At 47.8% G+C, this 17,225-nt stretch overlaps 1 protein-coding gene across 3 annotated transcripts in view; it reads right to left on the bottom strand.

Annotated features, from left to right (window-relative positions):
- Window positions 1–16,856, bottom strand: part of LOC139281368 (nuclear transcription factor Y subunit beta-like) — a 39,865-nt gene extending 23,009 nt beyond the window's left edge. The window contains exons 1-3 of one of the 3 annotated variants that reach the window (XM_070901521.1): window positions 14,972–15,302; window positions 13,627–13,808; window positions 495–588 (exon numbers count right to left, since the gene is read on the bottom strand). In XM_070901521.1, the coding sequence (XP_070757622.1) occupies window positions 495–588 (94 nt within the window). In that variant the 5' untranslated portion in view covers window positions 13,627–13,808; window positions 14,972–15,302. Of the gene's footprint in view, window positions 1–494; window positions 589–13,626; window positions 13,809–14,971; window positions 15,303–16,743 lie in introns of those variants that run through there. The other 2 variants (XM_070901522.1, XM_070901520.1) reach the window with 2 other exon arrangements.
- Between the last annotated feature and the right edge of the window lie 369 nt (window positions 16,857–17,225).

Genomic DNA, 17,225 nt, shown 5'->3' with positions numbered 1-17,225 from the left:
GTACTCCATTTTCCCTGCCCTAATCAAACCCTTTGTCCTCCTCTGCTGAGTTCTAAATTTCTCCCAGTCCCCGGGTTCACTGCTATTTCTGGCCAATTTGTATGCCACTTCCTTGGCTTTAATACTATCCCTGATTTCCCTTGATAGCCACGGTTGAGCCACCTTCCCTTTTTTATTTTTACGCCAGACAGGAATGTACAATTGTTGTAGTTCATCCATGCGGTCTCTAAATGTCTGCCATTGCCCACCCACAGTCAACCCCTTCAGTATCATTCGCCAATCTATCCTAGCCAATTCACGCCTCATACCTTCAAAGTTACCCTTCTTTAAGATATGAACGGAATGGAAATCAGGTATATGGTGAGCACATTTCAAACAGGGAAACGGAGCCACAGCTGGTCAGCGGGGCGAGAACGGCTTTGGGGAGGAACCCCCAAAAAGTGTTTTTAGTTACTTCTTTACTCAATGATTAAAAAACTGAAATGAAGTCTTACCTTCGTGAGACTGTAACACATAGTGACTTCCACCGATGTAATCACCTGCAATTCCTAACTGGGTAGCATCTGTCGTGGAACTGTCACCATCCATCTGTAGAATTGAGTCATGTTGAGTCAGAAGGAAACAGCACTTAGTTAAACCACAATGCTTTCGAGTTGCTTTGAGAAAATAAACCAATAGTCTTCTGCAGTGAAACTGTATAGCTTAGATCATCATTGCATCAGACTGCATTTTATTGATTAAAAATCAACTTGCCCTATTAAAATCTGGAATAATACAAAGTATCGGCTATTAATGATAGATGTAGGCGAGTGATGGAGTAATTGTGATTCAAAAAATGTTAAAATACCCTTTAACTGCAAATCGAAGCACACGATACAAATCAGGAAACTGAAGAATGGTCATGCTTTTTGTCACATGTCTTGTACTTAGAATCATAGAACAGTATAGCGCAGGAGGCCATTCGGCCCATCGAGTCTGCGCCGGCTCTTTCGAAGAGCAGTCCTGTTAGTCCCCCTCCCCCGCTCGCTCTTCCATATCTTTTCAATTTTTTTTCTCCAAGTATTTCAACTCTTGGCTGCTCTTATTTTGTTTCTCAGTTCTCCTCTGCACATTCTGTAGTCAGCTAGATTCGCTATTGTATTACGAACCTGACGTTTATCATTAAGGATCATTAGCAGGATGCTTAGAGGCTGCAGGGTGACTTGGACAGGTTAGGTAAGTGGGCAAATGCATGGCAGATGAAGTATAATGTAAATAAATGTGAGGTTATCCACTTTGGTGGCAAAAACAGGAAGGCAGAATATTATCTGAATGGCGGCAGATTAAGAAAAGGGGAGGTGCAACGAGACCTGGGTTTTATGGTTCATCAGTCATTGAAAGTTGGCATGCAGGTAGTGAAGGAGACAAATGGTATGTTGGCCTTCATAGCTTGGGGATTTGAGTATAGGGGCAGGGAGGTCTTACTGCAGTTGTACAGGGCCTTAGTGAGGCCACACCTGGAGCATTGTGGACAGTTTTGGTCTCCTAATCTGAGGAAGGACATTCTTGCTATTGAGGGAGTGCAGCGAAGGTTCACCAGACTGATTCCTGGGATGGCAGGACTGACATATGAAGAAAGATTGGATCGACTAGGCTTATATTCACTGCAGTTTAGAAGGATGAGAGGGGATCTCATAGAAACATATAAAATTCTGACGGGATTGGACAGGTTAGATGAAGGGAGAATGTTCCCGATGTTGGGGAAGTCCAGAAGCAAGGGACAAAGTCTAAGGATAAGGGGTAAGCCATTTAGGACCGAGATGAGGGGAAACTTCTTCACTCAGAGAGTTGTGAACCTGTGGAATTTCTCTACCGCAGAAAATTGTTGAGGCCAGTTCATTGGATATATTCAAAAAGGAGTTAAATGTGGCCCTTACGGCTAAAGGGATCAAGGGGGTATGGAGAGAAGGCAGGAATGGGGTACTGAAGTTGCATACTGAATGGTGGTGCAGGCTCGAAGGGCCGAATGGCCTATTCCTGCACCTATTTTCTATGTTGGACCTTCCTTTTATCCCTTCATAGGAATGTGTCTATCTGTCCTCGAACTATCTCCTCCTTGAAGGCGTCCCATGCTCATTTACTGTTTCACCTGATAATCTTGGGATCCTATCCACCTGGGCCAGATCTTTAACTTTACCCTGTATGGTTTACATGGTTCAAATGGTCACTCAAATGTGTAACACCCGTTTCAAAACGACTCGAAAGCAGCAGGTTGTGCTTACAACAAAGTTTTATCGAGTGGGGATCATCCAACTGGTTAAATAAGATTCGTAAATTCGCAATCAGCTACTAAAACGACAACTTGCATTTATGTAGCGCCTTTAATGTAGTAAAATGTCCAAAGGCGCTCCACAGGAACGCTACATTTAACACTGAGCCACACTGACAGGTGACCAAAAGCTTGGTCAAAGAGGTAGGCTTTAAGGAGCATCTTAAAGGAGCGGGAAGAGAGGCAAAGAGGTTTAGGGAGGGATTTCCAGAGCTTGGGGCCCAGGCAACAGAAGGCACAGCCACCGATGGTGGAGTGATTATAATCAGGGATGCTCAAGAGGCCAGAATTAGAGGAGCGCAGATATCTCGGAGGGTTGTGGGGCTGGAGGAGGTTACAGAGATAGGGAGGGGCGAGGCCATGGAGGGATTTGAAAACAAGGATGAGAAATTTAAAATCAAGGCGCTGCTTAACCGGGAGCCAGTGTAGGTCAGTGGGCACAGGGGGTGATAGGTGAGCGGGACTTGGTGCAAGTTAGGACACGGGGCAGCGAGCACAGGGGGTGATGGGTGAGTGGAATTTGGTGCGAGTTAGGACACGGGGCAGCGAGCACAGGTGGTGATGGGTGAGTGGAATTTGGTGCGAGTTAGGACACGGGGCAGCGAGCACAGGGGGTGATGGGTGAGTGGAATTTGGTGCGAGTTAGGACACGGGGCAGCGAGCACAGGTGGTGATGGGTGAGTGGAATTTGGTGCGAGTTAGGACACAGGCAGCCCGGTTTTTGGATGAGCTCTAGTTTACGTAGGGGAGAATGTGGGAGGCCGGCCAGGAGTGCGTTGGAAGTGTCAAGTCTAGAGGTAAGAAAGGCATTAACTACAAAGAACATCTACTTACTGAAGGAATTCTATAAGTACATTCAATATTGCGTTAACTGAAGTCATTCACCTATACTGCATGCTTTAAATGGGATGGATGGAGGGCCACAGCAATGATTAGTTATGTCAATGTGGGACAAGAGGCAGTAATTCATCTGGGAAAACTGATTAAACAAATCCACACTAAAATTGAATGGAATGACAAATTGCTGTTCAAAAGACCCTAAAAACTAATGGTTTAAGCACAACTATACTGGCAGAAATTAATCTTGAATGTACTGGGTTATGTTGAACATAATACCTTGCATTTATATAGCTCCTTTATCGTAGTAAAACGTCCCATTGGGGTCATCGGACAAAATTTGACACCGAGCCACATGAAGTGATATTAGAACTGGTGACCAAAGCTTGGCCAGAGAGGTAGGTTTTAAGGAGCTATTTAAAGGTGAGGTAGAGAGACGAAGAGGTTTAGGGAGAGAGTTCCAGAGCTTAGGGCCTTGGCAGCTGATGGTATGGCTGCCAATGGTGTAGGAAATCGGGATGCAGAAGAGGCCAGATTAGGAAAAGTGCAGCGATCTCAGAGGGTTGTCGGAGGTTACAGTGATAGGGAGGGGTGAGGCCATGGAGGGGTTTGAAAATAAAGATGAAAATGTTTTAAATCGAGCCATTGACAGATTGGGAGCCAATGTAGGTCAGCGAGCACAGAAGTGAAAGGTGAAAGGGACTTGGTGCAAGTTAGGACATAGGCAGCAGAGTTTTGGATGAGGTCAAGTTTCTGGAGGGTGCAAGGTGGGAGGCTGGCCAGGAGAGCATTGGAACAGTCTAGTGTCGAGGTGACAGAGGTATGGATGAGGGTTTCAGCAGCAGATGAGCTGTGGCAGGGAAGGAGACGGGCGATGTTACGGAGGTAGAAGCAACCTGTATTGGTGATGGGAGGATATAGGGCCAGAAGCTCAGCTCAGCGTCAAATCAGACTCCAAGGTTACGAATGGTCTAGATCAGTCTCAGACACTGAGAGGGATGGAGTCGGTGGCTAGGGAACGGAGTTTGTGACCTGGACCGAAAACAATGGCTTTTGTCTTCCCCAAATTTACTGGGAGGAAATTTCTGCTCATCCAGTACTGGATGTCGGATAAGCAGCTTTACAAATCAGAGGCAGTGAAAGGGTCGAGAGAGGTAGATGTGAGGTAGAGCCGAGTGGCCTCAATGTACATGTAGAACCGGACGTCTTGTTTTCGGACAATATCGCCGAGGGGCTGTCTGTGGATGAGAACTAGGAGGGGGGGCCAAGGATGGATCCTTGGAGACCTCCAGCGATAATGGTGCAGAAGCAGGAAGAGAAGCCGTACAGGTGATCTACAACTGGTATCAGACGATCTACAACTGGTATCAGACGAGAGCTGTCCCACCCAGCTGGGTAATGGCGGAGAGCGGTTGGAGGATGGTATGAGCAGCCATGTCAAAGGCTGCTGACAGGTCAGGGTGGGACAAGGACAGATAGTTTACCCAGTCACATTTGTGACTTTGAGATGTGCCGTTTCAGTGCTGTGGCAAGGGTGGAAGGGTTACGGAATGGATTACGGTGCAATAGAACACCAGAGCCCCCCTGCAGGTGCAAACAGAACAAAGTTGTTGACAGGCAGTCAACAAAACTGCTCATTTTAAAAATAATTTCCGACCATCTTCTGCACGAAAACTGTGTAGCCGTGTAGATTTATTTGGAGGTGATTTTTTGCCGATACTATATCCGAGTGCATTTTATTTAGACAAGTCAGAAAGAACATGCATTTTTAGTGTATTATCATGTCCTTGAGATAGTCCAAAGTGCTTTACAACCAAATGATTTTGTTTTAAAAATTGCAATCAGTTTCTGTAGCAACCACCTGCGCACAGCAAGAGCCCGTAAACAGCAAAGGAGTTGAATGACCAATTGACCCATTAATTGTGGTGTTGGTGGAGAGAGGCATGTTGGCCACAACACCTGCTCTTCAAATAGTACACGGGATTCTTTACATCCACTGGTAACGGCCAAAGATGGCCTCGGTTTAACGTCTGGTAATGCAGCACTCCCCTAGCTCAACGCCTAGCCGTCAGTCTCGATTATCTGCTCAAATCAACAGTAGAGTTCTTAGAAAAAAATGACTCAGCCCCCACCACTTTAAATATTTATGGCACGTTTTGTTTAACTAGATTTTGCGCTAAAATCGATTTCAATAATCTGCACCGCCCAGAGGCTTCTAAAAACGTTAAGTACCAGAACAACACGAGAAAACTGAGGAAGATTCACACAACGCCAGACCGTGAGATCTGTGCACTGTTCACATTAAACTGACAATCTGCAACTAACCACCAATAACTGAAAATGTATAAATTAAAAACTGTAATCTCCTTCTATAGGCCTGCTGTCGGGTGGATCAGTTTGCTTGTAAACAGATTGTGGTGTTTCTAACACACTATCCAAACTGGCTTGATTAGCAATTATATAAAAGCCATTACTAAAAACCAAACCCCAGCACTGAGCCGAACACACTAGCAGTGTCGCGCTGAGAGCACTCATTTGCATAATACTGTTAATGGCAAAAAAGTTTTGTATTGAATGTTTCCAATTACTGAACAATCGCCGGTTGCTGTAAAACTGTTTGTTAACTTGTACATATCTTCAGTTGTGATGAAGGATGCCCACTCAAACTATGTCACAACTTTTTTTTTTAATTGAATATTTTTAGATTACCCTTTATGCCAACCATATTAAAATAGCTATTTATCTTTCAGTCCAAGTTCTGACAGACTACCAACTCAAATCATCATACCCCATCTTTTCTCTCACGATGCTGACTGACCCGTACATTTATATCATTTTATTTTTTTACATGGTATTTACAATGTAACAAATTCGGCCCCACGGGTCCGTGTCCACACCAGCCTGCTCACGCCTCTCATCTCTGCCTATCAGCATATCCTTCTACTCCTTTCTCCCTCGTGTGATAATCTAGCTTCCCCTTAAATGCATCTATGCTAGTCGACTCAACTACTCCCTACGGTAGCAAGTTCCTCATTCTCACCACTCTCATAATCCCAATAATGTTGCACTGATCAATGTCCCGTTATTTTTTTTGGTGGGGGGTGGCTGCTGCATGGCCCATTCAAAATATTGCGCATGTGCGGTTTTTTGATTTAAAAGCTGGCAGCACGGGACCCCAGGAGCACTGCTCAACCACGCAGCTTAAAGGGAACATTGACACTGGCTGCTGTGAATTGTTACGTGACCTGTACAGGTCAGCTAACAATTCACTATAAAAGGCCCAGCGGGAGTCCGGGAATCGGCGGCAACGTCGAGGGAGAGGAGGCGTTGGAGAGGCCAGTCGGTGCAGGGGCAGAAGGTAAACAAAGAAGTAGAAAGAAATCGAAGTGACGTCACAGCCAAGGGGGTAAGTGATTGGTGAGTAGTATTTTCTTTTCCTTTATCAGTAGGTAACCTTTATCATTGTTGTTGCCAAATTAAGTTAATCTAGGGGTTAAGTCATGGCAGGAGAGCTCGGACACGTGTTATGCTTCTCCTGTGCTATGTGGGAAGTCAGGGACACATGTGCGGGACGTATATCCGCTTGCAGTACCTGACAGACCGCATTGCGGGTGGATTTACTCTGGAGCATCCACGATGCTGAGAATGACGTGAGTAGCACGTTTAGTGAGTTGGCCACACCGCAGGTAAAGGGTACACAGTCAGATAAGGGACGTGTGACCAACAGGAAGAGCAGTGGAAGGAAGTTAGTGCAGGGGTCCCCTGTGGTCATTCCCCTGCAAAACAGATACACTGCTTTGGGTACTGTGGAGGGGGATGACTCATCAGGGGAGAGCAGCAGCAGCCAAGTTCATGGCACCGTGGCTGGCTCTGCTGCACAGGAGGCAGGAAAAAGAGTGGGAGAGCGATAGTGATAGGGGATTCTATTGTAAGGGGAATAGACAGACATTTCAGTGGCCGCAACCGAGACTCCAGGATGGTATGTTGCCTCCCTGGTGCAAGGGTCAAGGATGTCTCGGAGCGGATGCAGGGTATTCTGAAAAGGAAGGGTGAACAGCCAGTTGTCGTGGTGCATATAGGTACCAACGATATAGGTAAAAAATGGGATGAGGTCCTACAAGACGAATTTAGGGAGCTAGGAGTTAAATTAAAAAGTAGGACCTCAAAAGGTAGTAATCTCAGGATTGCTACCAGTGCCACGTGCTAGTCAGAGTAGGAATCGCAGGATAGCTCAGATGAATACGTGGCTTGAGGAGTGGTGCAGAAGGGATGGATTCAAATTTTGGGGCATTGGAACCGGTTCTGGGGGAGGTGGGACCAGTGCAAACTGGACGGTCTGCACCTGGTCAGGACCGGAACCAATGTCCTAGGGGGAGTGTTTGCTAGTGCTGTTCGGAAGGGGTTAAACTAATATGGCAGGGGGATGGGAACCTATGCAGGGAGACAGAGGGAAGCAAAAGATAGAAAGAAGAAAAGTAAAAGTGGAGGGCAGAGAAAGCAAAGGCAAAAATCAAAATGGGCCACATTGCAGCAAAATTCTAAAAGGGCAAAGTGTGTTAAAAAGACAAGCCTGAAGGCTCTGTGCCTCAATGCGAGGTGCATTCGTAATAACTGCACGGGCAGCAATTAATGAATATGATATAATTGGCATAACGGAGACATGGCTCCAGGGTGACCAAGGCTGGGAACTCAACATTCCGGGGTATTCAACATTCAAGAAGGATAGACAGAAAGGAAAAGGAGGTGGGGTAGCGTTGCTGGTTAAAGAGGAAATTAACGCAATAGTAAGGAAGGACATTAGCTTGGATGATGTGGAATCTGTATGGATGGAGCTGTGGAATACCAAAGGGCAGAAAACACTAGTGGGAATTGTGTACAGATCATCAAACAGTAGTAGTGAGGTTGGGGACAGCGTCAAACAAGAGATTAGGGATGCGTGCAATAAAGGTACAGCAGGTATCATGGGCGACTTTAATCTACATATAGATTGGGCTAACCAAACTGGTAGCAATACGATGGAGGAGGATTTCCTGGAGTGTATTCGGGATGGTTTTCTGGACCAATATGTCAAGGAACCAAATAGAGGGCTGGCCATCCTAGACTGGGTGACGTGTAATGAGAAAGGACTAATTAGCAATCTTGTTGTGCGAAGCCCCTTGGGGAAGAGTGACCATAATAAGGTAGAATTCTTTATTAAGATGGACAGTGACACAGTTAATTCAGAGACTAAGGTCCTGAACTTAAGGAAAGGTAACTTCGATGGTATGAGACGTGAATTGGCTAGAATAGACTGGCAAATGATACTTAAAGGGTTGACGGTGAATAGACAATGGAAACATTTAAAGATCACATGGATGAACTTCAACAATTGTACATCCCTGTCTGGAGTAAAAATAAAAACGGGGAAGGTGGCTCAACCGTGGCTAACAAGGGAAATTAAGGATAGTGTTAAATTCAAGAGGCATATAAACTGGCCAGAAAAAGCAGCAAACCTGAGGACTGGGAGAAATTTAGAATTCAGCAGAGGAGGACAAAGGGTTTAATAAGGAGGGGGGAAATAGAGAATGAGAGGAAGCTTGCCGGAACATAAAAACTGATTGCAAAAGCTTCTATAGATATGTGAAGAGAAAAAGATTAGTGAAGACAAACGTAGGTCCCTTGCAGTCAGATTCAGGTGAATTTATAATGGGGAACAAAGAAATGGCAGACCAGTTAAACAAATACTTTGGTTCTGTCTTCACGAAGGAAGGCACAAATATTCTTCCGGAAGTACTAGGGGACCGAGGGTCTAGTGAGAAGGAGGAACTGAAGGATATTCTTATTAGGCAGGAAATTGTGTTTGGGATTGAAGGCCGATAAATCCCCGGGGCCTGATAGACTGCATCCCAGACTACTTAAGGAAGTGGCCCTAGAAATAGTGGATGCATTGGTGATCATTTTCCAACAGTCTATCGACTCTGAATCAATTCCTATGGACTGGAGGGTAGCTAATGTAACATCACTTTTTTAAAAAAGGAGGGAGAGAGAAAACAGGGAATTATAGACCGGTTAGCCTGACATCAGTAGTGGGGAAAATGTTGGAATCAATTATTAAAGATGGAATAACAGCGCATTTGGAAAGCAGTGACAGGATCGGTCCAAGTCAACATGGATTTATGAAAGGGAAATTATGCTCGACAAATCTTCTGGAATTTTTTGAGGATGTAACTAATAGAGTGGACAAGGGAGAACCAGTGGATGTGGTGAATTTGGACTTTCAAAAGGCTTTTGACAAGGTCCCACGCAAGAGATTGGTGTGCAAAATTAAAGCACATGGTATTGGGGATAATATACTGACGTGGATAGAGAACTGGTTGGTAGACAGGAAGCAGAGAGTCGGGATAAATGGGTCCTTTTCAGATTGGCAGGCAGTGAATAGTGGGGTGCCGCAGGGCTCAGTGCTGGGACCCCAGCTATTTACAATATACATCAATGATTTGGATGAAGCAATTGAGTGTAATATCTCCAAGTTTGCAGATGACACTAAACTGGGTGGCGGTGTGAGTTGTGAGGAGGACGCTAAGAGGCTGCAGGGTGCCTTGGACAGGTTAGGTGAGTGGGCAAATGCATGGCAGATACAGTATAATGTGGATAAATGTGAGGTTATCCACTTTGGGGGCAAAAACACGAAGGCAGATTATCTGAATGGTGGCAGATTAGGAAAAGGGGAGGTGCAACGAGACCTGGGTGTCATGGTACATCAGTCATTGAAAGTTGGCATGCAGGTACAGCAGGCGGTGAAGGCGGCAATTGGTAGTTGGCCTTCATAGCTAGGGGATTTGAGTATAGGAGCAGGGAGGTCTTACTGCAGTTGTACAGGGCCTTGGTGAGGCCTCACCTGGAATATTGTGTTCAGTTTGGGTCTCCTAATCTGAGGGAGGACGTTCTTGCTATTGAGGGAGTGCAGCGAAGGTTTACCAGACTGATTCCCAGACTGACATATGAGGAGAGACTGGATCGACTGGGCCTGTATTCACTGGAGTTTCGAAGGATGAGAGGGGATCTCATAGAAACATATAAAATTCTGACGGGACTGGACAGGTTAGATGCAGGGAGAATGTTACCGATGTTGGTCAAGTCCAGAACCAGGGGACACAGTCTAAGGATAAGGGGGTAAGCCATTTAGGACTGAGATGAGGAGAAACTTCTTCACTCAGAGAGTTGTTAACCTGTGGAATTACCCACGTCAGAGAGTTGTTGATGGCAGTTCGTTGGATATATTCAAGAGGGAGTTAGATATGGACCTTACGGCTAAAGGGATCAAGGGTTATGGAGAGAAAGCAGGAAAGGGGTACTGAGGTGAATGATCAGCCATAATCTTATTCAATGGTGGTGCAGGCTCGAAGGGCCGAATGGCTAACTCCTGCACCTATTTTCTATGTTTATATGTAATGTCAGGTTGCTCAATGACTAAATGATTTTATTTTCAAGAAAGTACAGTTTAGCACAAAAAAACCCCTCAATACTCAAAAACCTGTTGTGAAATCTAATTAAAGTGCCGTGGGTTTATGGTCAAGATTCCTGCCTGTATAGTTATTGAGGTGTAGCAAATCGTCGTATCACAATGACAAAAGCCTGTAATCAATCTCTCCTACACGATTCAAATAGAGAGAAAAAAAACAAATGCTGGAAATCTGCAATAAAATAGGAAATGCACAGGGGGTCGGTCAGCATTTTCTATGTTGCTTCGAAGTGGTTAACAGCTGCACTCTTCATACTGGGATAGAATGATCAAGAAATGAGGACAGTTACCAGATATCGTGCTTTATGTATTAAATATTAATTGTTTGGAAACTGATTTTATTCTAATGGCTACAACGAAGTGAAATCAGACGGATATTGGCACGAGTGCTTCATGTGCTCGTATGAAATTCTTCTCGCCACCATTTTACGGGAGATGTTTGAATGGGTTAGCGCCTCCTGTAAGACAACAAAGGAATCCCAAACATGCTCGCTGAGCATACGCGCATTAACACAGCTCAATTTCATTCCACAAAAACAGCTTTAACACGGGTGAGAGGTTTACGTGGAGGTCATTATGACTGTTGTAAGCAAGAGATTGATATACTGTAGGTACATTTGAAAAGGCAAAGAGTCAGCTCGATACAGAATCTGGGGGGGAAATCAGTAAAATGTACCTCATGATCCTTAATGGCATTAGTTTCAAGAACATTTTGCTTTCCCTCCCACGTCTCAAACATAATCTGAAGAAAACGCAACTGCGCTAATGAATATCTCGTTATTATACCACATCATCAGATTCATATTGAATATTTTCTGAATGAAAGATTTATTTAGTCAATCTAAAACTCTCACCCTATATTTAAGGTGTAGACAGATTTTTGAGCGATAAGGGAGTCAAGGGTTATGGGGAGTGGGCAGGGAAGTGGAGTTGAGGCCAAGATCTTATTGAATGGCGGAGCAGGCTCGAGGGGCCGAATCCTGCTCCTATTTCTATGTTCATATAGTACTGTATCCATTGTGATAAAGACCAGAATCTGCAAAAGCACTTTTTTTTGGGGGGGGGGGGGGGGGGGGCGGGGAAAGAGAATGTAAAACACTATTTCAAGGCGGTCTGCAACTTCCTGTACAAGTATTTGTGAACCTCAGTCAGGGACTCCTTCCCCAGCTGTTCTCATGTTGTCAGTCATCTGCAACTCACACTCAAGCAGGTGCATCCGATCCACTTGTCTTTGTGGCCATTGACATAGTATTTACAGCACAGAAGCAGGCCATTCAGCGCTACTGGTCCATGCCAGTGTTAGTGTTCCACACGAGCCTCCTCCCACCCCTCTTCATCTAACCCTCGCAGCATAACCGTCTATCCCTTTCTCCCCAGTGTATTTATCCAGCTTCCCTTTAAATGCATTTATGACATTCGTCTCAACCACTCCCTGTGGTAGAGAGCTCCACATTCTCACCACACTCTGCGTAAAGAAGTGTCTCCTGAATCCCCTATTGGATTTATTAGTGACTGTCTTAGATTGATGCCAAGCCAAAGATCCAAGTGTAACTCCATGCTCAGTTGCAATCACATAACTATACATTTTTAGGCATCTTTCGTTTCCAACAGTGCAGTACCAGCCCAGCCAACATTACTCCCTCAAACAACACCGCCAAAAAACCAATGACCCGGCCTATGCATGTCCTTGCTGTTTGTAGGACCTTGTGCGCAAATTGGTTTCGGGATTTATCTGCACGACAATGACTGCACTTCAACAGTAATTCATGCACGTTGGGACATCTGGAGGATGTGAAATGAACTATTTAAATGCAACTTTTTGTGCCCCTCTTTAGTCCCAATTGGGCAGACCTATAACAAAATACAATTTAACTGTAAATGAAAAATCAGAGCTCAGTTTCTCCAACTCGAGCCTCTTGTGCAGCCCCCACCCACTGCCAGTCGAGCTGTTAGCGATGTAGACCCCACATTCTACATTTCCTTCCCTCAACCTCTCCGCCCCCCTCTCCACTGTCAACCATGGATCAGTGGTTAGCACTCTCGCCTCTCGGTCAGAAGGTTGTGGGTTCAGGTCCCAGCACATAATCTAGGCTGACACTTCCAGTGCAGTGCTGAGGGAGTGCTGCACTGTCGGAGGTGCCGTCTTTCAGATGAGACGTTAAACCGAGGCCCTGTCTGCTCTCTCGGGTGGACGCAAAAGATCCCACGGCACTATTCAAAGAAGTGCAGGGGAGTTCTCCCCGGTGTCCTGGCCAAGATTTATCACTCAACCAACATCACTAAAATGGATTATCTGGTCATTTATTTCATTGCTGTTTTTTGGGAGCTTGCTGTGAGCAAATAACCTGCCCCATTTCTTGCATTACAACAGTGACTACACTTCAAAAGTAATTCATTGGCTGTAAAGCGCTTTGGGGTGACCTGAGGTGGTGACATGCGCTATATAAATGCAAGTTCTTCTTAAAGCCCACCTGAACAAGCTTTTGGTCACTCCTTCCAATATCTCCTCCTTGGACACAGGTGGCCGTTGTGCTTTCCCCAGGAATGTTTTTCAACGTTAAATGCGCTTTATAACTACAATTTGTTGCGTTAGAAAAGGTGTTGCATAAATTTCAGCCAAAACGAATCCACAATGGATTCTGCAGAATGAATTTAGAAACCATACATTAAGGCACAGTGATATTAGCACATACAATTACCACTACAAAGGCTGGCTCAGTGGGTAGCACTCTCGCCTCTGAGCAAGAAGGTTGTGGGTTCAAGTCCCATTTCAGAGACTTAGAAACATAGAAAATAGGTGCAGGAGTAGGCCATTCAGCCCTTCGAGCCTGCACCACCATTCAATAAGATCATGGCTTATCATTCCCTCAGTACCCCTTTTCTGCTTTCTCTCCATACCCCTTGATCCCTTTAGCCAGAAGGGCCACATCTAACTCCCTCTTGAATATATCTAACGCACATCTATCTTGAGCACAAATACCTAGGCTGACACTCCAGCTCAGTGCTGAGGGAGTGCTGCACTGTCGGAGGTGCCGTCTTCTGGATGAGACATTAAACCGAGGTTCCGTCTTCCATCTACACTCTCAGGTGGATGTAAACGATCCCATGGCACTATTTCGAACAAGTGCAGAGGATGTCCTGGCCAATGTTTATCCCTCTTCACTAAAAAACAGATCACCTGGTCATTATCACATTGCTGTCTGTGGGAGCTTGCTGTGCACAAGTTGGCTGCTGGGTTTCCCACATTACAACAGTGATTACACTTCAAAAAAAGTATTTCATTGTTTGTAAAGTGCTTTGGGAGGTTGTGAAAGGTGCTATATAAATGCAAGACTTTCCTTTTCCTCAGGTTATGAGTCACTGGGTGTGGTAGCACTAACACACTATCTTGGCGCGTAGAATGATCAGTGGAAAGTAGAAACACTAATAGCAACCCGATTTTGCCGCCAACATTAACATTTGTGGTACACATTCTGCAGCTGGATGGTGACTAGCAAACGGCACTGCACTGCAGTTAAGTGACTTTTTTTTGCACTGTCCTTAAATATCCATTCAATAAAAAACATCAAGCAGAGACTAATCAACAAAGGGCTATCATTGATTTTGTTTTTGACACCTGAACAATATTGCTTATTCCTGGCCTTGGTGAGTTATTCCTTTGTTTTTGACTAGATCATCTAAATCAGTCACAAAACCATTTGCAAACTAAACGCAGTACAACAGCAGCTAGTAAGGTAACCAAACAAATAATATAGTACTGGAGATAAAATATTAATAGCTAGTCATCCCAGTTAATTGAAATGAAAATACAGTAAGTGGGTTCCTTGATATGTCTGCAGACAAAATCTTGCTGCCAGCTGCAGTTGGAGTCACTTATAAATCGTTCTATCCTCGTTACCGATAGCATAGCAGGGGGTTATTCTGCTATGAGTAACAAAAGGTACAACCAACATTTAGAAAAAGATTATCTGGTCATTATCTCACTGCTGTTTGTGGGAGCTTGCTGTGCACAACTGGCTGCTGTTTTTCCTACATTACAACAATGACTGCACTTCAAAATCAGGCACTGTATAAATGCAAGTTCTTTCTAAATGTTTTTCACCAGCAATGACAGAGGATTGACTGAATGAAGCTGTAACGAAGCAAAGCCAGTCTTATCACAAATAACTACCGTCTCTTCTACCTGCTGTTTTACATTTGAACCTGGGTTGTATGTGCTGGCAAACTTTTTGGTGGCAGATATCTATCACAGCCTGTTGATTCGAACTCGACAGTTTAAAATGTTAAATATGCACGGTACAAACACCATAAAGAAAATGAGTTACCAGAGAGCAGAGTGAGGAACATAAATATTGTCCTGAAGACCAGCGATAGGCAGCTGAAGCCCTCAGTTATCTTTGTGGCACTCACCGAGTCCCAAGGACAAGGTGCCACATTATTCAATCCCGCCCAATGGGGCTCAGAAAAAGAGTGAGGACCCTACAACAGATGGTCCCATCTCTCTCTCACAAACACAACCCTGCCAAGCCTCACTTGCCTGGGATACATGGGGGCAGGGTCTTCCGAAAACAAAAACCCCTCCCCGGACACAGCCAGGACCTTGAGCAGAGTGTAGCCTCTCGCACTCCCACTCCACCCCAATAGGCGAAAGTGTCTCCCACCCCCGAGCCTGTATCTCAGACCCTCCCCAATCCTCAGCCTATACCTCAGGACCTTCCCGCCCCCCTCAATACCTCAGGACCCCCACCAATCCCCGGCTTATAGCTCAGGACCTCTCTCTCTCTCACCCCCCGCCCCTCCAGCCTATACCTCATGACCTTCCCCCAACCCCCCCCCCTCAATACCTCAGGACCTCCCTTCCCCCAATACCTTAGGACCTCCCTCCTTCCACCCTCCCTCAATACCTCAGGACCTCACCCCCCCCCAAATACCTCAGGACCTCCCTCCTCCTCCCCCCTCAATACCTCAGGACCTCCCTCCTCCCCCCCAATACCTCAGGACCTCCCTCCTCCTCCCCCCCTCAATACCTCAGGACCTCCCTCCTCCTCAATACCTCCCTCCTCCCCCCCAATACCTCAGGACCTCTTTCCTCCTCCCCCCCTCAATACCTCAGGACCTCCCTCCCCCCCATACCTCAGGACCTCCCTCCTCCTCCCCCCCTCAATACCTCAGGACCTCCCTCCTTCCCCCCTCCCTCAATACCTCCCCCCCCCAATACCTCAGGACCTCCCTCCTCCTCCCCCTCAATACCTCAGGACCTCCCTCCTCCCCCCCCCTCAATACCTCAGGACCTCCCTCCCCCCCCATACCTCAGGACCTCCCTCCTCCTCCCCCCCTCAATACCTCAGGACCTCCCTCCTTCCCTCCTCCCCCCCTCAATACCTCAGGACCTCCCTCCCCCCCCATACCTCAGGACCTCCCTCCTCCTCCCCCCTCAATACCTCAGGACCTCCCTCCTCCCCCCCCTCAATACCTCAGGACCTCCCTCCTTCCCCCCTCCCTCAATACCTCAGGACCTCCCTCCTTCCCCCCTCCCTCAATACCTCAGGACCTCCCTCCCCCCCCATACCTCAGGACCTCCCTCCTCCTCCCCCCCTCAATACCTCAGGACCTCCCTCCTCCCCCCCCTCAATACCTCAGGACCTCCCTCCTTCCCCCCTCCCTCAATACCTCAGGACCTCCCTCCTTCCCCCCTCCCTCAATACCTCAGGACCTCCCTCCTCCCCCCCCCCCCAATGCCTCAGGACCTCTCTTTCCCCCCCCCCCCGGGCCGATACCTCAGCAAGCTCCAGCCCGCAGCCGGCCGCCCGGAGGACGCGGGAAGCCGGCCCCAGCCCTCACGGCCAGGCGGCGGCTCAGTGTACAGCCCGGGCCTGCGCGGCGGGCACAAGCCGCGGCGTCGAGTGCGGCTAACAGACGGCCCAGGAGCGGGGGGCTGAGGGGGAGGGGGGCAAATTATAAATAAAGCCCAAGGATCCGGGGCCCGGCCAGCAAAGCTTAAAACGGGTCGGGCGGCAGGAGCCGGGAGCCGGGCGGCAGCGAATGGCGGGAGCCGGGGCCGGGCGGCGATCATTGGCCGAGCGGGGACTAACCTTACCTTACTGCGGCGCGGCCGGGGCCCTGGTTGGCTCGTTGGAGAGGCGGCTGTGGTTGGACAAAATGGCTGCGGGAGAGCCAGTCCCAGCGCCCAGCCGCGCTTCCCGGGGCCGCCCCTCCCTCCTCCTCCTCCCGGGCCCGCCCCCGGGACTGGGCTCCCCCCGCCCCCCGGGCTCTCCCCAACCCGGGACTGGGCTCCCCCCCGGGACACACTCCCTCCCCCCATCCCCCCCCGGGACTGAGCTCCCCCCCCGCCCCCGGGCTCCCTCCCCCCCCCCCCCGGGACTGGGCTCCCCCGCCCCCGGGCTCCCTCCCCCCTCCCCCCGCCCCCCGGGACTGGGCTCCCCCCCGCCCCCGGGCTCCCTCCCCCCGGGACTGGGCTCCCCCGCCCCCGGGCTCCCTCCCCCCGCCCCCGGGACTGGGCTCCCCCGCCCCCGGGCTCCCTCCCCCCCGCCCCCCCGGGACTGGGCTCCCCCGCCCCCG

Source organism: Pristiophorus japonicus, chromosome 15, assembly GCF_044704955.1.
Source record: "Pristiophorus japonicus isolate sPriJap1 chromosome 15, sPriJap1.hap1, whole genome shotgun sequence".
NCBI lineage: Eukaryota > Metazoa > Chordata > Chondrichthyes > Pristiophoridae > Pristiophorus > Pristiophorus japonicus.
The sequence above is the reverse complement of the archived record's forward strand: the minus strand, read 5'-3'. Positions and strand labels throughout refer to the sequence as shown.